The sequence below is a fragment of the Solanum pennellii genome, chromosome 6 (genome assembly GCF_001406875.1).
Source record: "Solanum pennellii chromosome 6, SPENNV200".
Classification (NCBI taxonomy): domain Eukaryota; kingdom Viridiplantae; phylum Streptophyta; class Magnoliopsida; order Solanales; family Solanaceae; genus Solanum; species Solanum pennellii.
Window position 1 is genome coordinate 57,189,006 of NC_028642.1, and position 17,660 is coordinate 57,206,665.

The 17,660-nt window shown below is 34.0% G+C and overlaps 1 protein-coding gene across 2 annotated transcripts; it reads left to right on the plus strand.

The window, feature by feature from the left end:
* The first annotated feature begins 2,725 nt into the window (after positions 1-2,725).
* Positions 2,726-13,568, plus strand: LOC107023460. Of its 2 annotated transcripts, XM_015224154.2 has the most exons (7): positions 2,728-3,650; positions 4,564-7,431; positions 8,259-8,312; positions 9,881-10,224; positions 10,826-10,923; positions 11,022-11,087; positions 13,036-13,568. In XM_015224154.2, exons 1-4 carry the CDS (start codon positions 3,114-3,116, stop codon positions 10,133-10,135), a joined length of 3,714 nt encoding a protein of 1,237 aa, XP_015079640.1. In that variant the 5' UTR covers positions 2,728-3,113; the 3' UTR covers positions 10,136-10,224; positions 10,826-10,923; positions 11,022-11,087; positions 13,036-13,568. The 2 variants fall into 2 exon arrangements, with proteins under 2 accessions (XP_015079641.1, XP_015079640.1); XM_015224155.2 differs by lacking the exon at positions 10,826-10,923 and having other exon boundaries at positions 2,726-3,650; positions 10,966-11,087.
* The last annotated feature ends 4,092 nt before the right edge of the window (positions 13,569-17,660 follow it).

Below are 17,660 nucleotides of genomic sequence, written 5' to 3' on the forward strand. Positions count from 1 at the left end.
GGGGGTGGGGGTCAGGGATCAGGGATCGGGTGAATTTATTTTTTGAAATCGAGTTTTCCCAAAAAAATTTAATTTTAAATTGAAGGAGAGTTTTGGAAAATGTTTTCCTTAATTTTTGAAGGGAAGTCATTTCCTTAATTTTGAGGAAAATAAATTGATTTGGAAAACATTTTCCGAAACTTTTGTCCAAATCAAACATGAAAAAATTAAAAAATATTTTCCAAAAAATATTTTCCTTCGTACCAAACACACTCTTAGTATTTTTATTTTCATATTCATTATTTTATTTGTTTTTCCCCTTTTGAAGTTGCAAAACTTTTGAGCTACTCAAAACGACATGTTGGTTTTCTGTTACAAGTTGCAATCAAGAATATAAAATGACAACCTCCACACTTTTTTCTTATATATACTCTATTTATTTACAAAGGATATATTATTTTCCATGTACATATGTGAGACTTGTTTCATGAGAATTTAAGTTGTATATTCTAATAGTATACATATTTTTTTATATATTTTATTTTATCATATCAGATTTTACAATGAAGAGTTACTTGTTATTATAGATTATCTTAATATGACATATAAAAATTTGTACTCATTCATTGCATAAAACTTAAACTCGTTTCATGTAGTTCACCTAAATCAAATATAATAATGCAGAAAAAGGTTCGTCAATTAGTTGTTTTGTTATTCTTTTTATCTTCTGTTTATAATTCCCGAGTTCTAAAAATATTTGTTATGATAATTATCACAACAAAGTCCACCTAAACCAAATATAATAAATCTACTAACTTTTGACTACAACTGTCAATATTATTAACACTTAACATAATAGTACTAATTCTCAAATTAGAATAATGACAGATTATATAAGTGGCTTGGTCTAGCTAAATATACATTATATCGTTCACCAATTCCACATTTTGTCCTCTGAGTTTAATTTATAAACTTATATATACACTTGTTGATATTATTAACGAATTTTTTCTTTTAATATAATGTTATTTAATAATAAAATAACTTTTAAATATTTTATTTTGTATCGAACACAACTTAATACAAATTAGGCTTCCAAAGATAGAGGCACCTAACTTGCTTAATATGGAAGCTCTACAAAATTAAAAGAAATGTAATTATTTTTTGAGATATCGAACATCTTTTTTCAACCACAAAATAAAAACAATATACACCCTACAAAATAAGTCCAATATTCATACTTCATATCCAACACATGAGGAAATAGTCCTCTCCACAAATATTTGTGTAAAGTTAATAAATATTCTGATCCCTTTTTTGGAATAGCTAGTCAGTGAAATTAAATTGAGAAACGAAACCAATCAATCAATCGAAAAATAATAAGAATTGACCAGGCAACCAATGTATACCGTGTCATTATCCTTTGGCGGTTAGGGATGGCTAGCAAAGTGGAGCGAGTTCATGATTTTTCAAGCCCTTTAAAATTAGAGCTTATAATTCTGATCCATATAAGTCCTTGACCCTTAAGGCTTGATCAGGGCGGATCGAGGTCGGTACATGTGTCGAAGTTATTTATTTTAGGACAACTTCTAGATATTTTAGTATTGTATGAGCTATGAGCTAATTTCTTAAATGAACTCTATGTTGTAATAGTACGAATCTTACCACATTTTGGTGTCTAGAGAAATGTATATCGAGATACATGGACTAAATATTATGTGTAATCTGTTTTATATATACTCTATCCAAGTGGATTCAGATGTATCTAGAATACATTGACAAATTCCGCGCCCTTACCTCCTTCCCATCTCACACGCATTTTCTTATCTCGTTTGCGTATGTGAGATGTATCACATCAAATACACCTATCTCGCGTATCTAGTATTTTAGATACATGCAAATCACACTAGATTTTTGTTAGTGTTATTGAAACAACAATATTATCTGCTGTATTTAATTTGAAAATCCTTTCATTCTTGATGATATAGATATTCAAGTTTGAGATGAAAAAAAATAACAAAAAAGGGCTAGCCCACTGCCTTTCTAGGATTGGATTGAGTTGATTCAGGTCCTTCCAAATAAAGAGCCCGCCCATCCTAGCCCTTCAAATTTTTTGACTCGCAAAGCTTAGGCCGGGTGGAGTTGGGCTGACCTTTTTTGACAACTCTACTTGTCAGGTTGGGTGTTTGTTGAGTTTTTTTCTTTTTTGGGCTTTGGGTGCAACTGCTTTCCTGAGTTTCTTTTTGGGTCTTTAGTTTTTATTTTGGGCCTTTAGTGCAACTACAGATTGTTTACCAAAGTCTCTTTTTGGGTCTTGTTTTTTTTTGGGCCTTTAGTGCAACTGCAGAGGGTTTACCAAAGTTTCTTAGGGAAACTAAGCAAATACTCCATAAAAGTAAAATAACTGCAAATGTATACCTTTTTATATTCATACACCATTAAATAATTACACTATGTATTCCAACTAATTTCGCTTAACTGATATTATCAATATCATATACTGACATTAATGTTTTTTGTCCAGAAATTATTCATTAGTCAATGATACTATAAAAGTATATATTTAGTATCAGTTTAGCAAAAATTATCAACCTTAATGAATGGGGGTTATGAGTTGTAATTTTCTTTTGAGAGAATGGGTGATTCTAAGTTACATTGGATTGAGATATGAACATGTAACTATTTTGAATTTTATGGTCCATTTATGTTGTTTTTTCTTCTTTTTTGGGTTTTAGTGACATACAGATACAAGAAGTCATTTTAGTTAAAAAAAAAATTTTGGGCCTAATTTCGAACACAACTTTCTATCGGGCCTATTTCAAAAAACTTTTTAGATATGGGCATTCTTTTTTGGACTATTGAATTGTGTAGCCTTTAGCCCAGTCCATAATTTTAGCTCCGACTCGCTTCCCGTCGTACTTTCTCGTCTTCGACGTTTCAACGCCATTGAATTGACGGAAATCATCAACAAATATTCTCACCGCCGGCCGCCAACTCCGACCGCCGTCGACTGATGCATAGAGCCGTTTCTGCTTAGAGTCAAGAGGACATTGGTTGCCGATTTTAGGTTTGATGGATATACTGTTAATTTTATAGGCCAAGTACACAGGTGATTCTGTCTGCTATCGGTTTCCATGGACTCCTCAAAACCAAATCCTCAGTCCATGCGAGTCCTAATTCGACCTCCAATACCACCTTCTCATTCTCAAACTCCCTCAGTACTTCCTAGCCACGCCCAAGCTCCGGCTCCTTCTCCCCACCCACTTCCATCAACCTCATCGGAAGCACCAGCCACCTCTCCCTCTCCATTAAACCCTCAAAGCGGTGTCGTTGTGGTTGGTTTTATTGGAAAACGCCACGATGACGTTGCTTACCTGATGAACCGGATTATTGATTCTAATGTGTTCGGTTCCGGGGGTTTAGATAAGCCAATTTTTGTTAATAAACCGGATGAGAAGACGGATTTTGCTGTAACCGACGATATGAAGAGCTGGTTTGAGTTTAGGAATATAAGCTACCATCATGATGAGGAAAAGGGGATTTTGTTTTTGCAATTCTCTTCAACTCGATGCCCTCTGATGGAAGGCAATTTGGAGTCTAAGATGGGATTTGATTCACTGTTGGAAGACTACGAATATGGCGATCTCCAAGCTATGCTCTTTATGTTCTCTGTAAGTTTTCTTCTTCTCCTTCTTTACTTTATCTTCACATTTTTGACAAATTTGTGTGGACATTAGTTTAATGAGGCTTCTGAAGTATTTGAAAGTACAAAACAGGATTAGAAACATGGACACGCATTGGGTTGGGCATGATGGTAAGGTGTCGTCTGTCCTCAACCTCAAATTAGTTGAGGTCGGTTGAATGAATTATCAATATCTATTCCACTTCACTTGGACCTGTTTTCATTCACTTGAGCCATAAAAAATGATAAGAAGCACAAGACTGAGGCTGTTTGTCATTGCATGAAGGCTTAAACACAATTTATTTTCTCTACAGAGACTTGATCAATAAAGCTAAGTTGATGAGTTGGATTGATGTAGTTGTTTGAGTCACAGCTGTCTGTAGTGTTAACCCAAATGTTTATCTAACTCTCACTTATTTTACTCCACAAAGGTTGCTTGTTGTAACTGCACAAGGTTTTGGATTTTCAGTTGTATGGAAGAACTGTGTGTAGAAGAATTTTTGTATCATTTCGATGAATCTTTTCTTTCTCATGCATCAAGATGAGCATGTAAAAATTGTTGCTTAGTGGTCAATTTGAGATGATATCTTCTTTACTAACTTGTCCAGTTCTTCTTCTTACCTGTGCCCAAATGTCTTTCCCAAATATTATTATTATTAGTGCTAATCATATTCTTATTTGACAAGGAAGGGATACCTACTGGTAAAGACCCTCACCTCCAACCATAAGGCTGAGGATTTTAGTCAGCGAGCAAATTGGGAGGGCCACCATTGGGCTCCTGGGTATGGGTTTGGGAGGTGGAGTGTACTATATAGAGTTTTCTTTTGGAGGCTTTCCATTTCATATATCATACTTCCTCTTGTTAATTGTAGAATGCTACTCAACCATGCCTAGCTATGCAGGTTTGCCATGTTGTAGTATTTATCCAAGAAGGGCCACGCTTTGACACCCAGATACTGAAGAAACTTCGCGTCTTGCAAGCAGCTAAACAAGCAATGGCTCCATTTGTTAAGTCACAATCTCTGTCACCCTCTGTATCTGGCTCACCTTTTGCATCTCCATCACGTAGAGCTACATCAGGAAGATCATCTGACAATCCTTCGCCTGTCAAAAGCCGTGGCATTTTCAACCGAAATAATTCAGCAATTACTCTGATGTCAGGTTTAGGTTCATATACCTCTTTATTACCCGGGCAGTGTACTCCGGTTACACTTTTTGTTTTTCTTGATGATTTTGCTGATGATTATCCTAGTTCTAGTGTTGAGGAGCCAGGTGATATTTCCTCAGCGAATCAATCATCAAGTGTTGGTGCCTCGGCTCGACCAAGCTTGGCTCCGAAAGTTTCTGGTTCTGTGGTTGTGCTTGCACGCCCTATGAGTAAATCTGAAGGTGGGTTTAGGAAGAAATTGCAGTCTTCTCTGGAGGCACAGATCCGATTCTCCATTAAGAAATACCGGACACTGTCAGGTTCTGAAACTGGTCATACAGGTTCAAGAAGTGGGGGTGTGTCAAATTCTGCAATGCTGTTTTCCCTGGATGCATCAAAGGCTGTTGCACTTTTAGATATAACCTCTAATAAGAGAGGTGAATCCCTTGAATTTGCCACTGGCCTTGTGGAAGATGTTCTGAATGGAAAAGCAACCTCAGATTCTCTTCTATTTGAAAGTCATAGCCAGAGCGCAAATAGAGAAGACTTACTTTCTATCAAGGAGTTCATCTGCAGGCAGACTGATATATTAAGAGGAAGAGGGGGTGTGGTTTCGAATACTAATAGTGGTCCAGCTTCTGGTGTTGGCATGGTTGCTGTTGCTGCTGCAGCAGCAGCTGCTTCTGCTGCTTCTGGAAAGACATTTACTTCTCCTGAACTTCCACATTTGGAGAAATGGTTATCTTCTAGTCAGCATATTCTGCAAGCAATCCTGTCAGCAAAATATGCCATTGCAGATGAGACTGAAATTAGTAAGAGGAGACAAAGAAATTCTGTTTCACCACCTCTTGAAGAAAATGCTTCAAAAGTTTCAGATCCACTTGAAATTGCAATGTCTAATTTGGCAAGTGGTAGAGGGATAAATACTAGGTTTTCTACTCTATGGTGCCAAAAGGCCCTTCCAGTAGCTAAGGAGACATATTTAAATGAGTTGCCTTCGTGCTACCCAACTTCTCAGCATAAGGCCCATTTGGAGAGGGCTCTGCATGCTTTCAATTCAATGGTTAAGGGACCTGCTGTGCAGTTATACTTGCAGAAACTGGAAGAGGAATGCACATTCATCTGGACTTCTGGCAGGCAACTATGTGATGCTGTTAGCCTCACAGGAAAACCATGCATGCACCAAAGGCATGATGTAGAAACTGGTGGTTTATGTTCAAGTGATGATATTAAGATACATTCCAGTGGGTATGACTTCCTCCATGCATGTGCATGTGGTCGTTCAAGACTCCTGCGGCCAGATCCTTTTGATTTTGAAACCGCAAATGTCACTTTTAACCGTTCCATGGATTGTGACAAGCTTCTTCCCACAATTCAGTTACCCCAAGGAAGTGATACAAGTGGGCCCATTCATTCCCTAGCTTGGAGTTTAATCCGAGTTGGGAATGCAAGATACTACCAGCCGTCTAAAGGTTTGATGCAGAGTGGCTTCAGTTCTACCCAAAAGTTTCTTCTAAGGTGGACTATCCTTCTCGAGAAGCCTAAATATGAGAATGGCCTACTATCAAGCAATTCAGAGCAAGCAAATATAAATAGGTTTGGTGGCAATGCCAGGGATGAGCCTAACACAGATTCAGGCATAGAGAAGGCTGGCGACTTGAATATGCAAAATGGATATCAAATCCATAAGAAGTCTTCTGCAGGAAATGTCAAAACAGATGATAAAGTAAATAATTTAGGTAAAGGAGTTTCCAACTTTAATATGAGAAAAGCTTTTTCTGAGGTGGTAGCTGGTTCAACTGCTGCAAATTCAGGATTCCCCCCGCTACAATCAAATAGACAAATTATGTCAAATTCAGAAAAGAGTATTAAGACAAAAAGTGCGAGAGAAGGAGGTAGAGAGAAGGTTAATGGGATTAGTGTTGAACAAGTATTGGAAAAAGTTGCTCTAACTCCTGCTATTCATGAAGTTAAGAATGATAGCACTATTGTTTCTAATGATGTCACCAAGGGTAATCAAATATTCCAGATAGGTACACATTTGGATTCAATGAAGATGAATAGAATTGAGAAGACCAGACCAGTTACCTCTTCTAAACATGCAACAGTTTATGTTGGATTTGAGCATGAGTGTCCCCATGGGCACCGTTTTATATTAACTGCAGACCATCTCAACAGACTAGGTTCTCCTTATGCATTGCCTGTAGAATCCGCTGTCGCTTCATCTTTGGAAAATATAGATCATAAGGGGGTAGGTCCCTTCCGAGGGGGCAAGAATGGTGGCCATGGCAAAGGTCGCCGGCTGGCAAATGGGATGATTTCTACTACCTCTAGGAAACTCAGGAATCTGGAAAAGTCAAATGAGGGGTCAGATGACGCAATTTCAAACATAGAAGGGCCAGCTCAGTTTTCCAGGCATCCAGTACATGCTGCACCAGGAAAAGATCTTGAAACTGGTCTTCAACCTCTAAATGTCAATGACTCTGGCTATGCTACCTCCTTGTTAGATAGAAGTTTGCCCATATACATGAACTGCCCCCATTGCATGGAGTTGAAGAGTAAGAATGACCAAACAGATGTGAGATTTGCAGGAACCATTTCACAGCTCCAGAGGATCTTTCTGGTTGGAGTCTTACTTCTGATATTTGGCTATTTTCCTCAACTTCCCTTAATCTTTATGACCTCCTAAAGAAGTATCTTTTTTATGTGATGTCATTTTTAAGTGCTTATTTCATCCACTGTTTCTATTAATCTAATGAACAGGCTTAGATGATATGGTTTTATGTTGTTGAGTGCCTAAACCAATTATGAGTGGATTAAGAGACAACTCTTAATGTAAACATGTGTTTTAAGATATCTGCACTTACCCTGTTTTTGTAAATTCTTTTGCTTATTTTCACCAACTTCGTGGACATATCAGCAGTCTATTCATGGCCAAGGCTGCGTATGAGGAAAGTTAAAGGAAATATAAGATATTAGAGATCTGTTGGTCTTCTCTATTCAACTTATAGTAGGATACTGTTTAATATTTCTGTTTAAAGGACCTATTTCTAGTGAAATACAGTGAAATGTGGCATGTTAGCTAGTAAATTGAAATTGTGGGTAACTAGAGAAGTGGGTTACTTGCAAATAACATATCGTAGAAATTGGCACCTCTTCTGCATATTTCTCAACTCGTATAGTTTCCTTCCATAATTCTGAAAGTCAAATTGTTAAAGAAATTATTGTGATGGTTACACTTCTCAAAATTGAACTGCAAATTTGTTGTATGTTTCATGTCCCGTTGGTACTTGTATACGTGACATTCAAGTTACATCACCATCCACTTTTACCTTTATTTAATCTATAATCTTCGTTTTCTTTGATAGGTAATCCATAATCTTTGTGAATCCCGAAAAATAAAATATACTTTCTTTGCCAGTTGTAATGAGTATGCTCTTTGTCATGCAGGTTACACCTCACTTCCCTATCATTTTAGCAGCAAACCCAGTTATACAGTTTGAGGTATGACCGTATGAGCGACTTATGGAACTTTTGGTTTTCATTACCATTTTCTGCATTGAATCAACTTATCTTTGGCCACCTAGTTCTACGAAGCCGCTTTGGGATTGTTTAAGATCTCGGGATTTCGCACTACTCATATAACCTTTGGTTCTTCTTCATAGAAAAACTGTGCAATATTCATAAATTGTTTGGTATCATTTCTTTAATGTATGTATTGTTTATGTGGGATAAAAGGGAATAAGAACGGATATTGGATAACAGGGCAAGAGCACCCAAAATGGCAAAAAGACCGTAAAAATAAAGTGCCCCATTTTAGTAAATAAAGAAAGATCACTATAGTATTATTATATAGTAAGAAGTTGTAATGATTTGTAACTTCAAGATTCTTTAGAGGAAAACATGGAAGATTGGTGTTACAAACTCACAATCTATGTATCACAATTAATGTATCATAATTCACGATAGTAATTTGTCTTCTTTTTTCCAAATGGGTTTGAAGGCATTGGGTGCGTTTTAATGTATTTACGTAGAAAATATTTCGTGATATGTATATATATACTTATGTAGTATTTTTTTACTTCGGTTTCTATTGTTACTTGTTGTTCATTGGTTGTGTTTATCTTGCCGCTTTGCTACCATTATTTTGCTTTCTAGCCTAGTTTGGTTGTGTTGTTGTGCCGAGAGTCTATTGGGAACTTGAGTGTCAGAAATCTTTTTCTTTCAAAGTTGAACTCCAGGAGAACGTGTTTACTAAGGCAAGCATGTGTCCTGAAGATGAGTTGAGTTCAAACTTGAGAACACATTTTGCTTTTATCAATCTCAAAACATATTCCCTCAAAGCTATTACTATAACTGCTATTCCAGTGTAGTAAACAGTAACATCCTTGCGTAGTTGCGTTCTTTTTTTTACTGACAAATCTAGCTGCCAAAGAGTGAAGTGACCTTCCTGAATATTTCACGGATGAAACAGATGGTTGAGGTGCTTACCAACAATGTTAGGATCTGGGTCTTATTGTTGAATTTTTGTTAGCCACCTCATGTCTAATCTAAACTGTTAGAGAGAACACAGTTTATTACATTATTATATTAGAGAGAACACACTTTATTACATTATTATATCTTTAAAACACTCCTTGTGTGCTGGCTTGATTCTTTTTCATGGGCCAAACATATGGATTTTCTTTTTCTGATAATTTGTGGCAGTGAAACTTGAGCCCAAGTGAGTGCTGACATTGCACTATGTTGAATTGTGTGACACCTCTTCTTAAGCTGTTAGAGAAAGTGCATTTTTTATTGCTTTATTACATCTTCAGGACTCACCTCAATATAAACTACAAGAAGGCGGAAAAGGTTTTTAGCTTCTCCTTTCTCAATGTAGTTGCCATTGTTGGAGGGAGTCTCCTATCAGATCCCCATTCAGTGGAATGCTTGATTACTTGTACATTGTCATATCTTCAAGCATCTTTTTTAGATGTTATTTGTGTTGTTTTCTTGTTGGTGCATCTTTTGAAATAAGCTTTCAAAGTATTCTCTCCATTGCTGATATTTTTCCTATTTTGACTTTGTAGGAGTCATGTCTTCCTCCATCTGTGCCAGACCGTAAAAAGAAGTTGCAGTTTTGTCTTGGATGTCGAGTAATTTTACCCCCTGAGAGTTTTCTGTCACTTCGACTACCTTTTATTTATGGCGTACAGCTGGAAAATGGAAACCTCCATCCTCTCATGCCTTTTGAACAGCAGCCTGAACTCACTGCCTGGATAACCAAAGGGACGACATTGCAGCTTGTATCCAAGGATAGTATTCATGAGGAGCTTTTCACATAGTCCAATGGATGAGGTCTAATCTAGATGGTGCTGACTGAATTTTATTAAGCATCTTGAGCAGCAACTCTTGGACAGTTCTCTGCCATCAGGTAAGCATTTGATTGAGCATGTTTCAGTTTTGCTTTTATAGGATAAGATTTTATGATTGTGGTCATAGAAGGGCGAGATGGAAAAAGCATCTTTTGCTGCAGCTTTAGAAACTTAAAAGGAAGAACTATGATTCACCTTTCTTAAATAATGGTGTTTAATAATTGGCGTAAGTGGGTTAAATGCATGTTGGTGTATTCTATTGTATTTTGGATTGTACACTTCATATGGTGTTAAGGATCAAGGACTCATCTTATTTTGATATTCGTAATAAATTGAATATCATGGGTACATAGAGCTGTAAAAGATATTATGTATAGTAGTCATCGTTAAAATATATACAAATTATTTACTAGCGGATGAACTGGGCTTGGATAGAGCGGAAGGGACATAGAGGATTCATATTGTCGACAGTAACTAGTTTGATATTGAGTCCTAACTGAGTAATATTGATTGAAATTGATGCAACTTCAAGAGCTTTCCAAGGGAGTAATCGCTAACGGCAAATACCTGGTCATTTGTTTCTGCAGACACCACCTACATGAAATTGTCTGAACTTTAAAGGTCTTAACTTAGTATTTTATTGTTTCCTTTTGTTGTTAGATGCTTGCAGGATAACCATCTAAGTTTTATTCGTTGTAAAGCTGGGAAGGCAATTGCCCAAATACATGGGAAGAGAGAAGAAAGTTTCCTCCACTTAGGTGAGGCACTGCGGCTGATTACTCTTATCTTTCTCATGGCAGGAATGCCTGTGGAAGGTAATTCATATGACACCAAATCGCGTCTTTTTTGTGATCAGGTGGTGATAAGCAGACCTGGTGATAAGCTGGTTCATCATTAGCAGGAGGTGCTTTGGAACTTTTTGGTAAGCAATTTTTCATCCTCTGCTTAGTGTTTTAGGGTTTTTTACAGTTCTGCTTAGTGTTATCATAATAATAACATTTTTGATTCCTTGGTTATTGATAAATTCTTATTTTGGTCCTTGTGATATATTACTTTACAGTTAACACATTTACCTTCAACTAATTAAAATAGTGTCCTTTTGGTCTCTTTTATCTAGGAGCTTTGTTATAGTTAAACTATTTTTAGAACTATATTACCTTCAAATATGGAATGACATTACAAACCTAATGCAACTCATGGATGATTTAATGGTGGAATGATTAATAATTCCATAAATTGTGATCACAATCCAAAGGATCGAAAATGCTCATTAATTGAAGGTTTAATGTGCTTTGTCAAATATGCACCCAAGGGTGTGGCGTAGTGATTACTGAAGTGGTTGAGAACATGAGGTTTCAGGTTCAAAGAGACAAAAACACTAGGTGATCCTTCCCATTTGTCATAGCCTTAGTGGACAAAGTTACCTGGTATCTGATATTGGTGGGAGGTGGCTGATATCCCGTGGAATTAGTCAAGGTAAGCAAAAACTGGCCCGGACACCAAGGTTATTAAAAAAAAAGTGCTTTGCAAATATCACTAACACTAAAATTAGAATTATTAATTATTGAGGAACCAAAAGTGCTATCAACCCTATAATTTATTCAGTCCATAAATCATGGGATTAAAGGGATTGGAATTTAGACTGAAGTCTGGTGATAAGAAGACGCCTGCATGGCAGTACCAAGTGGTCTGGCAACATTTATTCCAAAATGGTGTGTATACAACAAATCAACAGTTTGCCTTGAGATATAGTTAGGCTCAATAAGTAAATAGTGTTGTACAGTAAATTACTTATCAGACAAAAAAGAAATAGTATACTGCATGCAACTGGGAATAAAATAAGCATTTTCTTCATAAACATGAAAAAATAATTTTTGATGTGATTAATAAAGGAAAACAACAGCCAAGAGATATTTGTACTTCAAAAGAGAATATTTCCTTAAGGTAGAGTAATCCCTAGGTGTGGCAGGAGGGAGGTGAGGGAGTAGGGGGAGCTGGGTTAGAGTGTGCATGAATTTTTAAAATGTGGCTTTGGTAGTTAAGTTGAAACTTGTGTTTTTTGGATTCTTATGTTAGGAAACCACTGATTCTTCATTTTTTGGTTGCTTTATGTCACGTTAAATGAACTCTTCACTTTGCCTTGCATATATGCGCCCATATCAAATGAGTAAGATGTTCTATGGTCTAGTATTGAAAATATCATGTTACATAGCTGAGTCCTAGCTCATTCAGAGACTGAATTAAACTTTTCTTATCACGAAATGTACAATATAAATTAACAATTAAAGAGCCTTAGTCACTTACTCCTGTAGGATGGTTACCTAAAACTAAAACATATAGTTATCCTTCTTAATGTCATCATATAGGAATTTTAATCTTGTCGACATTCTTTCTTTTTATTTTAAAAGAATTAATATATATTTGTTGAATTTACTTTCCTTGTGAGAGTTGAGGTTAGTCTATTCCTTTCATTGAATGATTAGCTATGGTAAAATTCTGTACAAGATTGCTGAATACCAAACACATCAAAGAGCCCCAGTGAGCATAACAGCCAATTTTATTTTGGCGGCTCTGTAACTTTTTTACAAATGTGAAGAAAGCGGTTTGAAGTCATTAATCCATCTACTTAGTAACTGATATTACTGTCTACTGTAACTACTAAGCTAAGGTGCTAATCATCGGGCCACTTGTGGCTTGCTTTTTCAGTTTTACGGGGAATGTGATACTGTAGTTGTCTCATCTCTTGTAATTTCCTTTGACAATGTAAAAGCTTTCATTCGTTACCGTGCATGCTTTTGAGTTAAATCCGCTGTCATAAGAAGGAAAACCAGTTGTAGTAAGTAATGTTCTCCTTTTAATTTCTTTTGCAGTTGAAATACCGGGATCACTGTGCGATGTCTATTCAACACTGGGCATCCGATCATCTCGGGCTTTTGCTTTGGGTTCAACTATAATAACTAAAGGGGAAAAATTCACCATATGTAGAACCGCTCTTGGGAATTCTTTCAAGAATGGATCTCTTAACAATCCGAGACCTATATATACATGAAGCTGTATTGCGGTTACAAACGCTTGTAAGAAAGAAAAAACACAGTGGCGTGAGGTGAAAATATTAGGATTATGACCTGCTTGTAGAGCTCTAGTTTTGCAGGGTGATTAAATTCCATTACAAGTTAATTAAACGATGTTGATTACAGTGTTTTGACGTCCATATAATAGCTAGATGGATGGTAAGGCTACGTAATATGAGGTTTTTATTCAGAACATACATTTTATTTTTTACGCGGTTTTTGTTAACCTGTGGGGGAGTTGGAAACTTATAGCTGGGTAATAGCTATAGTCTATAACATGTAATCTACGTGACCTTTGTGAAAATAGAGTATTATATTGTTTCGTATGCAAAGATAATGGTGCAAGTGAAATTAATATTGACTAAAATTTTGAACTTTTTAACATTTGAAACCCTTTTTTGACGAGTTATATTTAGTATAAACTAATGGTCTTGTGTCATGAGGTGTCAACTTGTTTTGACAAATGAAATGATAGTTTAAATAAAACACTTATTCGATGTTTTCACAAACTGTGGAGTCTAATGTTTGTACACATGTAAAATAGCTTCAAACATACAATATGTTTGTAGAAAGTCGAGAAATAATTTCATAAAAAGTGCATTTTCAGAAGGAAAGCAAAGAGAGTGGCTCAACTCAACCTAACATGTACGTCCAAGGTGATGATTAAGTAATTTATGAAGTGAATTAAGAATTATGATAATTTAACTGAGGTTGAAATATTAGTTGTTTAATCATGAAATTAGTTAATGTGCATGTAATCAGATCTGAATATCACTGATGAAAGGTAGCATGTACCTTATAAATTCATTAAGATATGCATAAATTGATTCGCTCGATCGCTGTTATAAATATTTTTAAAAAAATGAGCCTAACATGTGATGTTAGAAATAGTAGTTGTAGATATCTGCCCCTTTTCCCAATCCCATTTTGTGAGGTTATCACATGGCAATAGGAATCATCCAGCCTGCCTTTCCATTAATACTGGATCATGTAGGGTATACTTCTGTTCAAATGAAGGTAATATTTTCCATAACTTTTTTTAAAAATAAATTAATTTTTCTCTTTTTATAAAAAAAATATCTTTTTAGGTGGGTCATTTTGTGAAGAGGGGATTGGGAGGACAATAATGAAAATTCCAACCCTACATTTCAATGACAGTTTGGTAATGGCCCCATAAATCAGAAATGTGCATGTTATATTTTGCATGACTTGTCCACCTCTTTGGCACTTTTATGAATTCTGCTTCATTTTTATTTTTTTTGAACAACTCATTAGAAAATTTGGGAAATAGAGTGATTTGGAGTACATATTGTTCAGTTTTCATTTAAATAAGTTTTGGCTTTTGGATGAATTGAATAGCTTGTTTGACCATTGTAGTGAGTTTGGTCAATCTTTTAAAATTAACTTTTTTCAAAAAAATAATCTCGATAAGAAATAGTTTGTGTTTGACTGATTATATAAGAGCACTTTTGAGTAATACTTTTTACAGGCCACACATTTATTTTTAATAAAATGAGATGTTTGGTCAAGTATTTCAAGTGTAGCAACAAAAACAATTTTTGCTTAAAATTTTTTTTTGTTGTTGTTGTGAAAAATGCACTCAAGATATACTTTTTTAAAATGTAGCCAGAACACTAGTTGTTGCTCAAAATTACTTCTTAAATTGAAAACAGCAAAACACCAATCATTTTCTCACCAAACTATTTTATCTTTTTAAAAAAAAAAACACTTACTTTCTTAAAAATTAGATAAAGTATGCATTTGCTTCATTAGTGACTACAAAAAAGTTTAGGAATCTTGACATTTTTGGCCATGCAGCTGGAATTCTTTTTTACTCGTCTAGTCGTAATTATTTTTTTAATTTGTAGACTTTGTTGGGTTATTATTGTGTAGGTAGTACTGTATAAATATCCAAATTTTAAGGTATACATACACCTTGAAAACATTTTTTTTTTCCTTTTAACATTTCCAGCTGAAAAACAAGAACTAATCATTATTTTTGGAGGGCCTCTGTGTCTATGTCATATAATATAAATTGTATATAATAATTAAATTAATAGGGTGGTTATGTATTATGAAGGAATCCATGACTTAAAGGGAGATTAATTAATTAGTACCTACTACCAAAGTTTACAATCAACAATATTTGTGGATTAGTTTGGTTATTTATGTAATTTTATAATTATCTATTAGAAAATTAAAGACCTGCTTTAATTTCGATTATCTAAAATGTACTTTTGTCTTCTTAATAATAAAATATATAAAATTTGTTTTGATCCATCAACTAAGAAGGAGATGGACGTAACAACTATGTGGACCACTTGAATTACATCTTTTAATTTCTTATTCTTTCATATGTTGTTATATAATAAAAGTTCATAAAAAAGGAACAAATTTATAACTATACGTATTTATGGGCATCTTTCGGATCGAAACAAATTTAATGAGCTTGCGTATATCAAATTTCAAATGAAGAGTCTTGTAATATGTTATTATTGTTATTGTTAATATCACTTTAATCGGGATAGTTTATTTTAACATGTTATTGTTAACAATAACAACTATAAAGGATTCCTATCATCTTATTGTTCTTATTTTATAACGACAAATATTTTCTTTAAAAAATTAACAACTCAAATAAAATATTGAAATGCATATAATATAAATCATTATATTTTAAAATTCAAATTTCAAAATTCACTTTTACAATCAAATCGTGACAAAAGGTCGAAATCAACTACAGTACATATACTTTTTTTAAAATAAAAATAATAATTACAGCTTAGTTGTCAAAGCTAAGATGTATATAGAGTATAACCAATTAAAAGAACAGTATAATGAATGTACATCTTTGTGGAGGGAAATATAATATGCACGTTTTTCAGATCAATAATTAAATTATTGGCCAAATAGAAAAGGCCGGCAAAACCTTATCAGAAATTCCTCTAGAGTGATTATTCCTTTTTCTTCGATTTTTTATTTGATATTTATATTAAAATTTTAATGAATATAACAATTTATTTTGAGTAAAATTTATTTATCTTTTATTAATTCTCTTACAATTTTTCTATATCATAAAGTTTGAACTTTGAAGTCGAAATCACTAAATTATCAGAAATTCCTCTTCAAACTGATATTTAAATTATTAAACCCCACTCTAGAGTGATTATTCTTTTTTTTTATTTATTTGATATTTATATTAAAATTTTAATAAATATACAAATTTATTTTGAGTAAAATTTATTTTTCTTTTATTGATTCTCTTATAATTTTTCTATATCTTAAAGTTTGAAGTCGAAATTACTAATTAAAAAATTAATTTATCTGATCAGAATTTTCATGATTAGAGTCATTATCTTCATTATTATACCAAAAGATATCATATCTCTAGACCCTATACCTTTTTGGTCATTTCTTCCCATCGACCTAATCGATTCCGAATTTTTTAAAATTACACCTTTTTGCATATAAGGAAAATATGAAATGTAAGCCTTTATTGCAATCATTTACGGTTGAACTTCAAAAATAATTAGAAGTTTGAAAATCTCGGTATAAATTGTTACTTTTACGGTTTTAATTTATGTGATTTTTTTTTTGTCAGTCTCAAGAATGACAAGTTTTTATATTAAACGATAATTTAACTTTAAAATATCTGTATTATCCATAATGAAATGATTTATATCTATCTAAATTTCTATCATTTATTTGAGACCACAAATTTTAAAGGTATTTCTTAGTAGATATTTTCTTTAAGAAAAATTATAAATATTAGGTTCCAGTCTCAATTAAGACAAAAATATTAAGGGTTGCTTTTTATTTAGTTAGGCCTTGATAAATATAGTTATGAGAGAATTGATAATTATACTTCGTAAAATGAATTAAAATTTATCGTACAGGAGATTTATACATATGAAAGTTGTGATTTGGCCGGAAAAATAATTTATATTTAAGAGAAGAAAAGAAAAATCTAGAATGGAAGATAAAAGAAAAGATTGGGAACCCTAGCTAGTTCTAGATCACTCCATGGTGCATTATTGCTATTTACTAACTATTTTTTTACACTTTCTTCCTTATATAAATTCACACTCTTTTATTGCAGTCATTTAAATTATACAACTATTCCTCGTTTAATCAAAGATCTTCAAAATTTTGATTGGTAATAGTGATACTACCCAAATGGGATCTACCCTACTAAGTAATAAGACTCTAATACATATAATAATAATAATAATTATAATTATAAAAAGAAAAGTACATTTATCTCCATTTTTTTTAAAAAAAATAAATAGTTTCATCACAAAAGTTAGTGATTAACCTAAGCAATAATTGCCATTTAAAAAACAGATTAAAAAATAATTAAGAGCCCTAGTTCCAGATCATTCCATGGTGCATGATTGCTCCGACCGAAAGCAATAACAAGGGTG

Coding starts and splice junctions, on each gene's coding strand:
- LOC107023460 (XM_015224155.2), top strand. CDS start 3,114: ATGGACTCCTCAAAACCAAATCCTCAGTCCATGCGAGTCCTAATTCGA. Junction 7,432..8,258: donor AGCTCCAGAGGATCTTTCTG/GTTGGAGTCTTA, acceptor TTTGTCATGCAG/GTTACACCTCACTTCCCTAT. Junction 8,313..9,880: donor ACCCAGTTATACAGTTTGAG/GTATGACCGTAT, acceptor TTGACTTTGTAG/GAGTCATGTCTTCCTCCATC.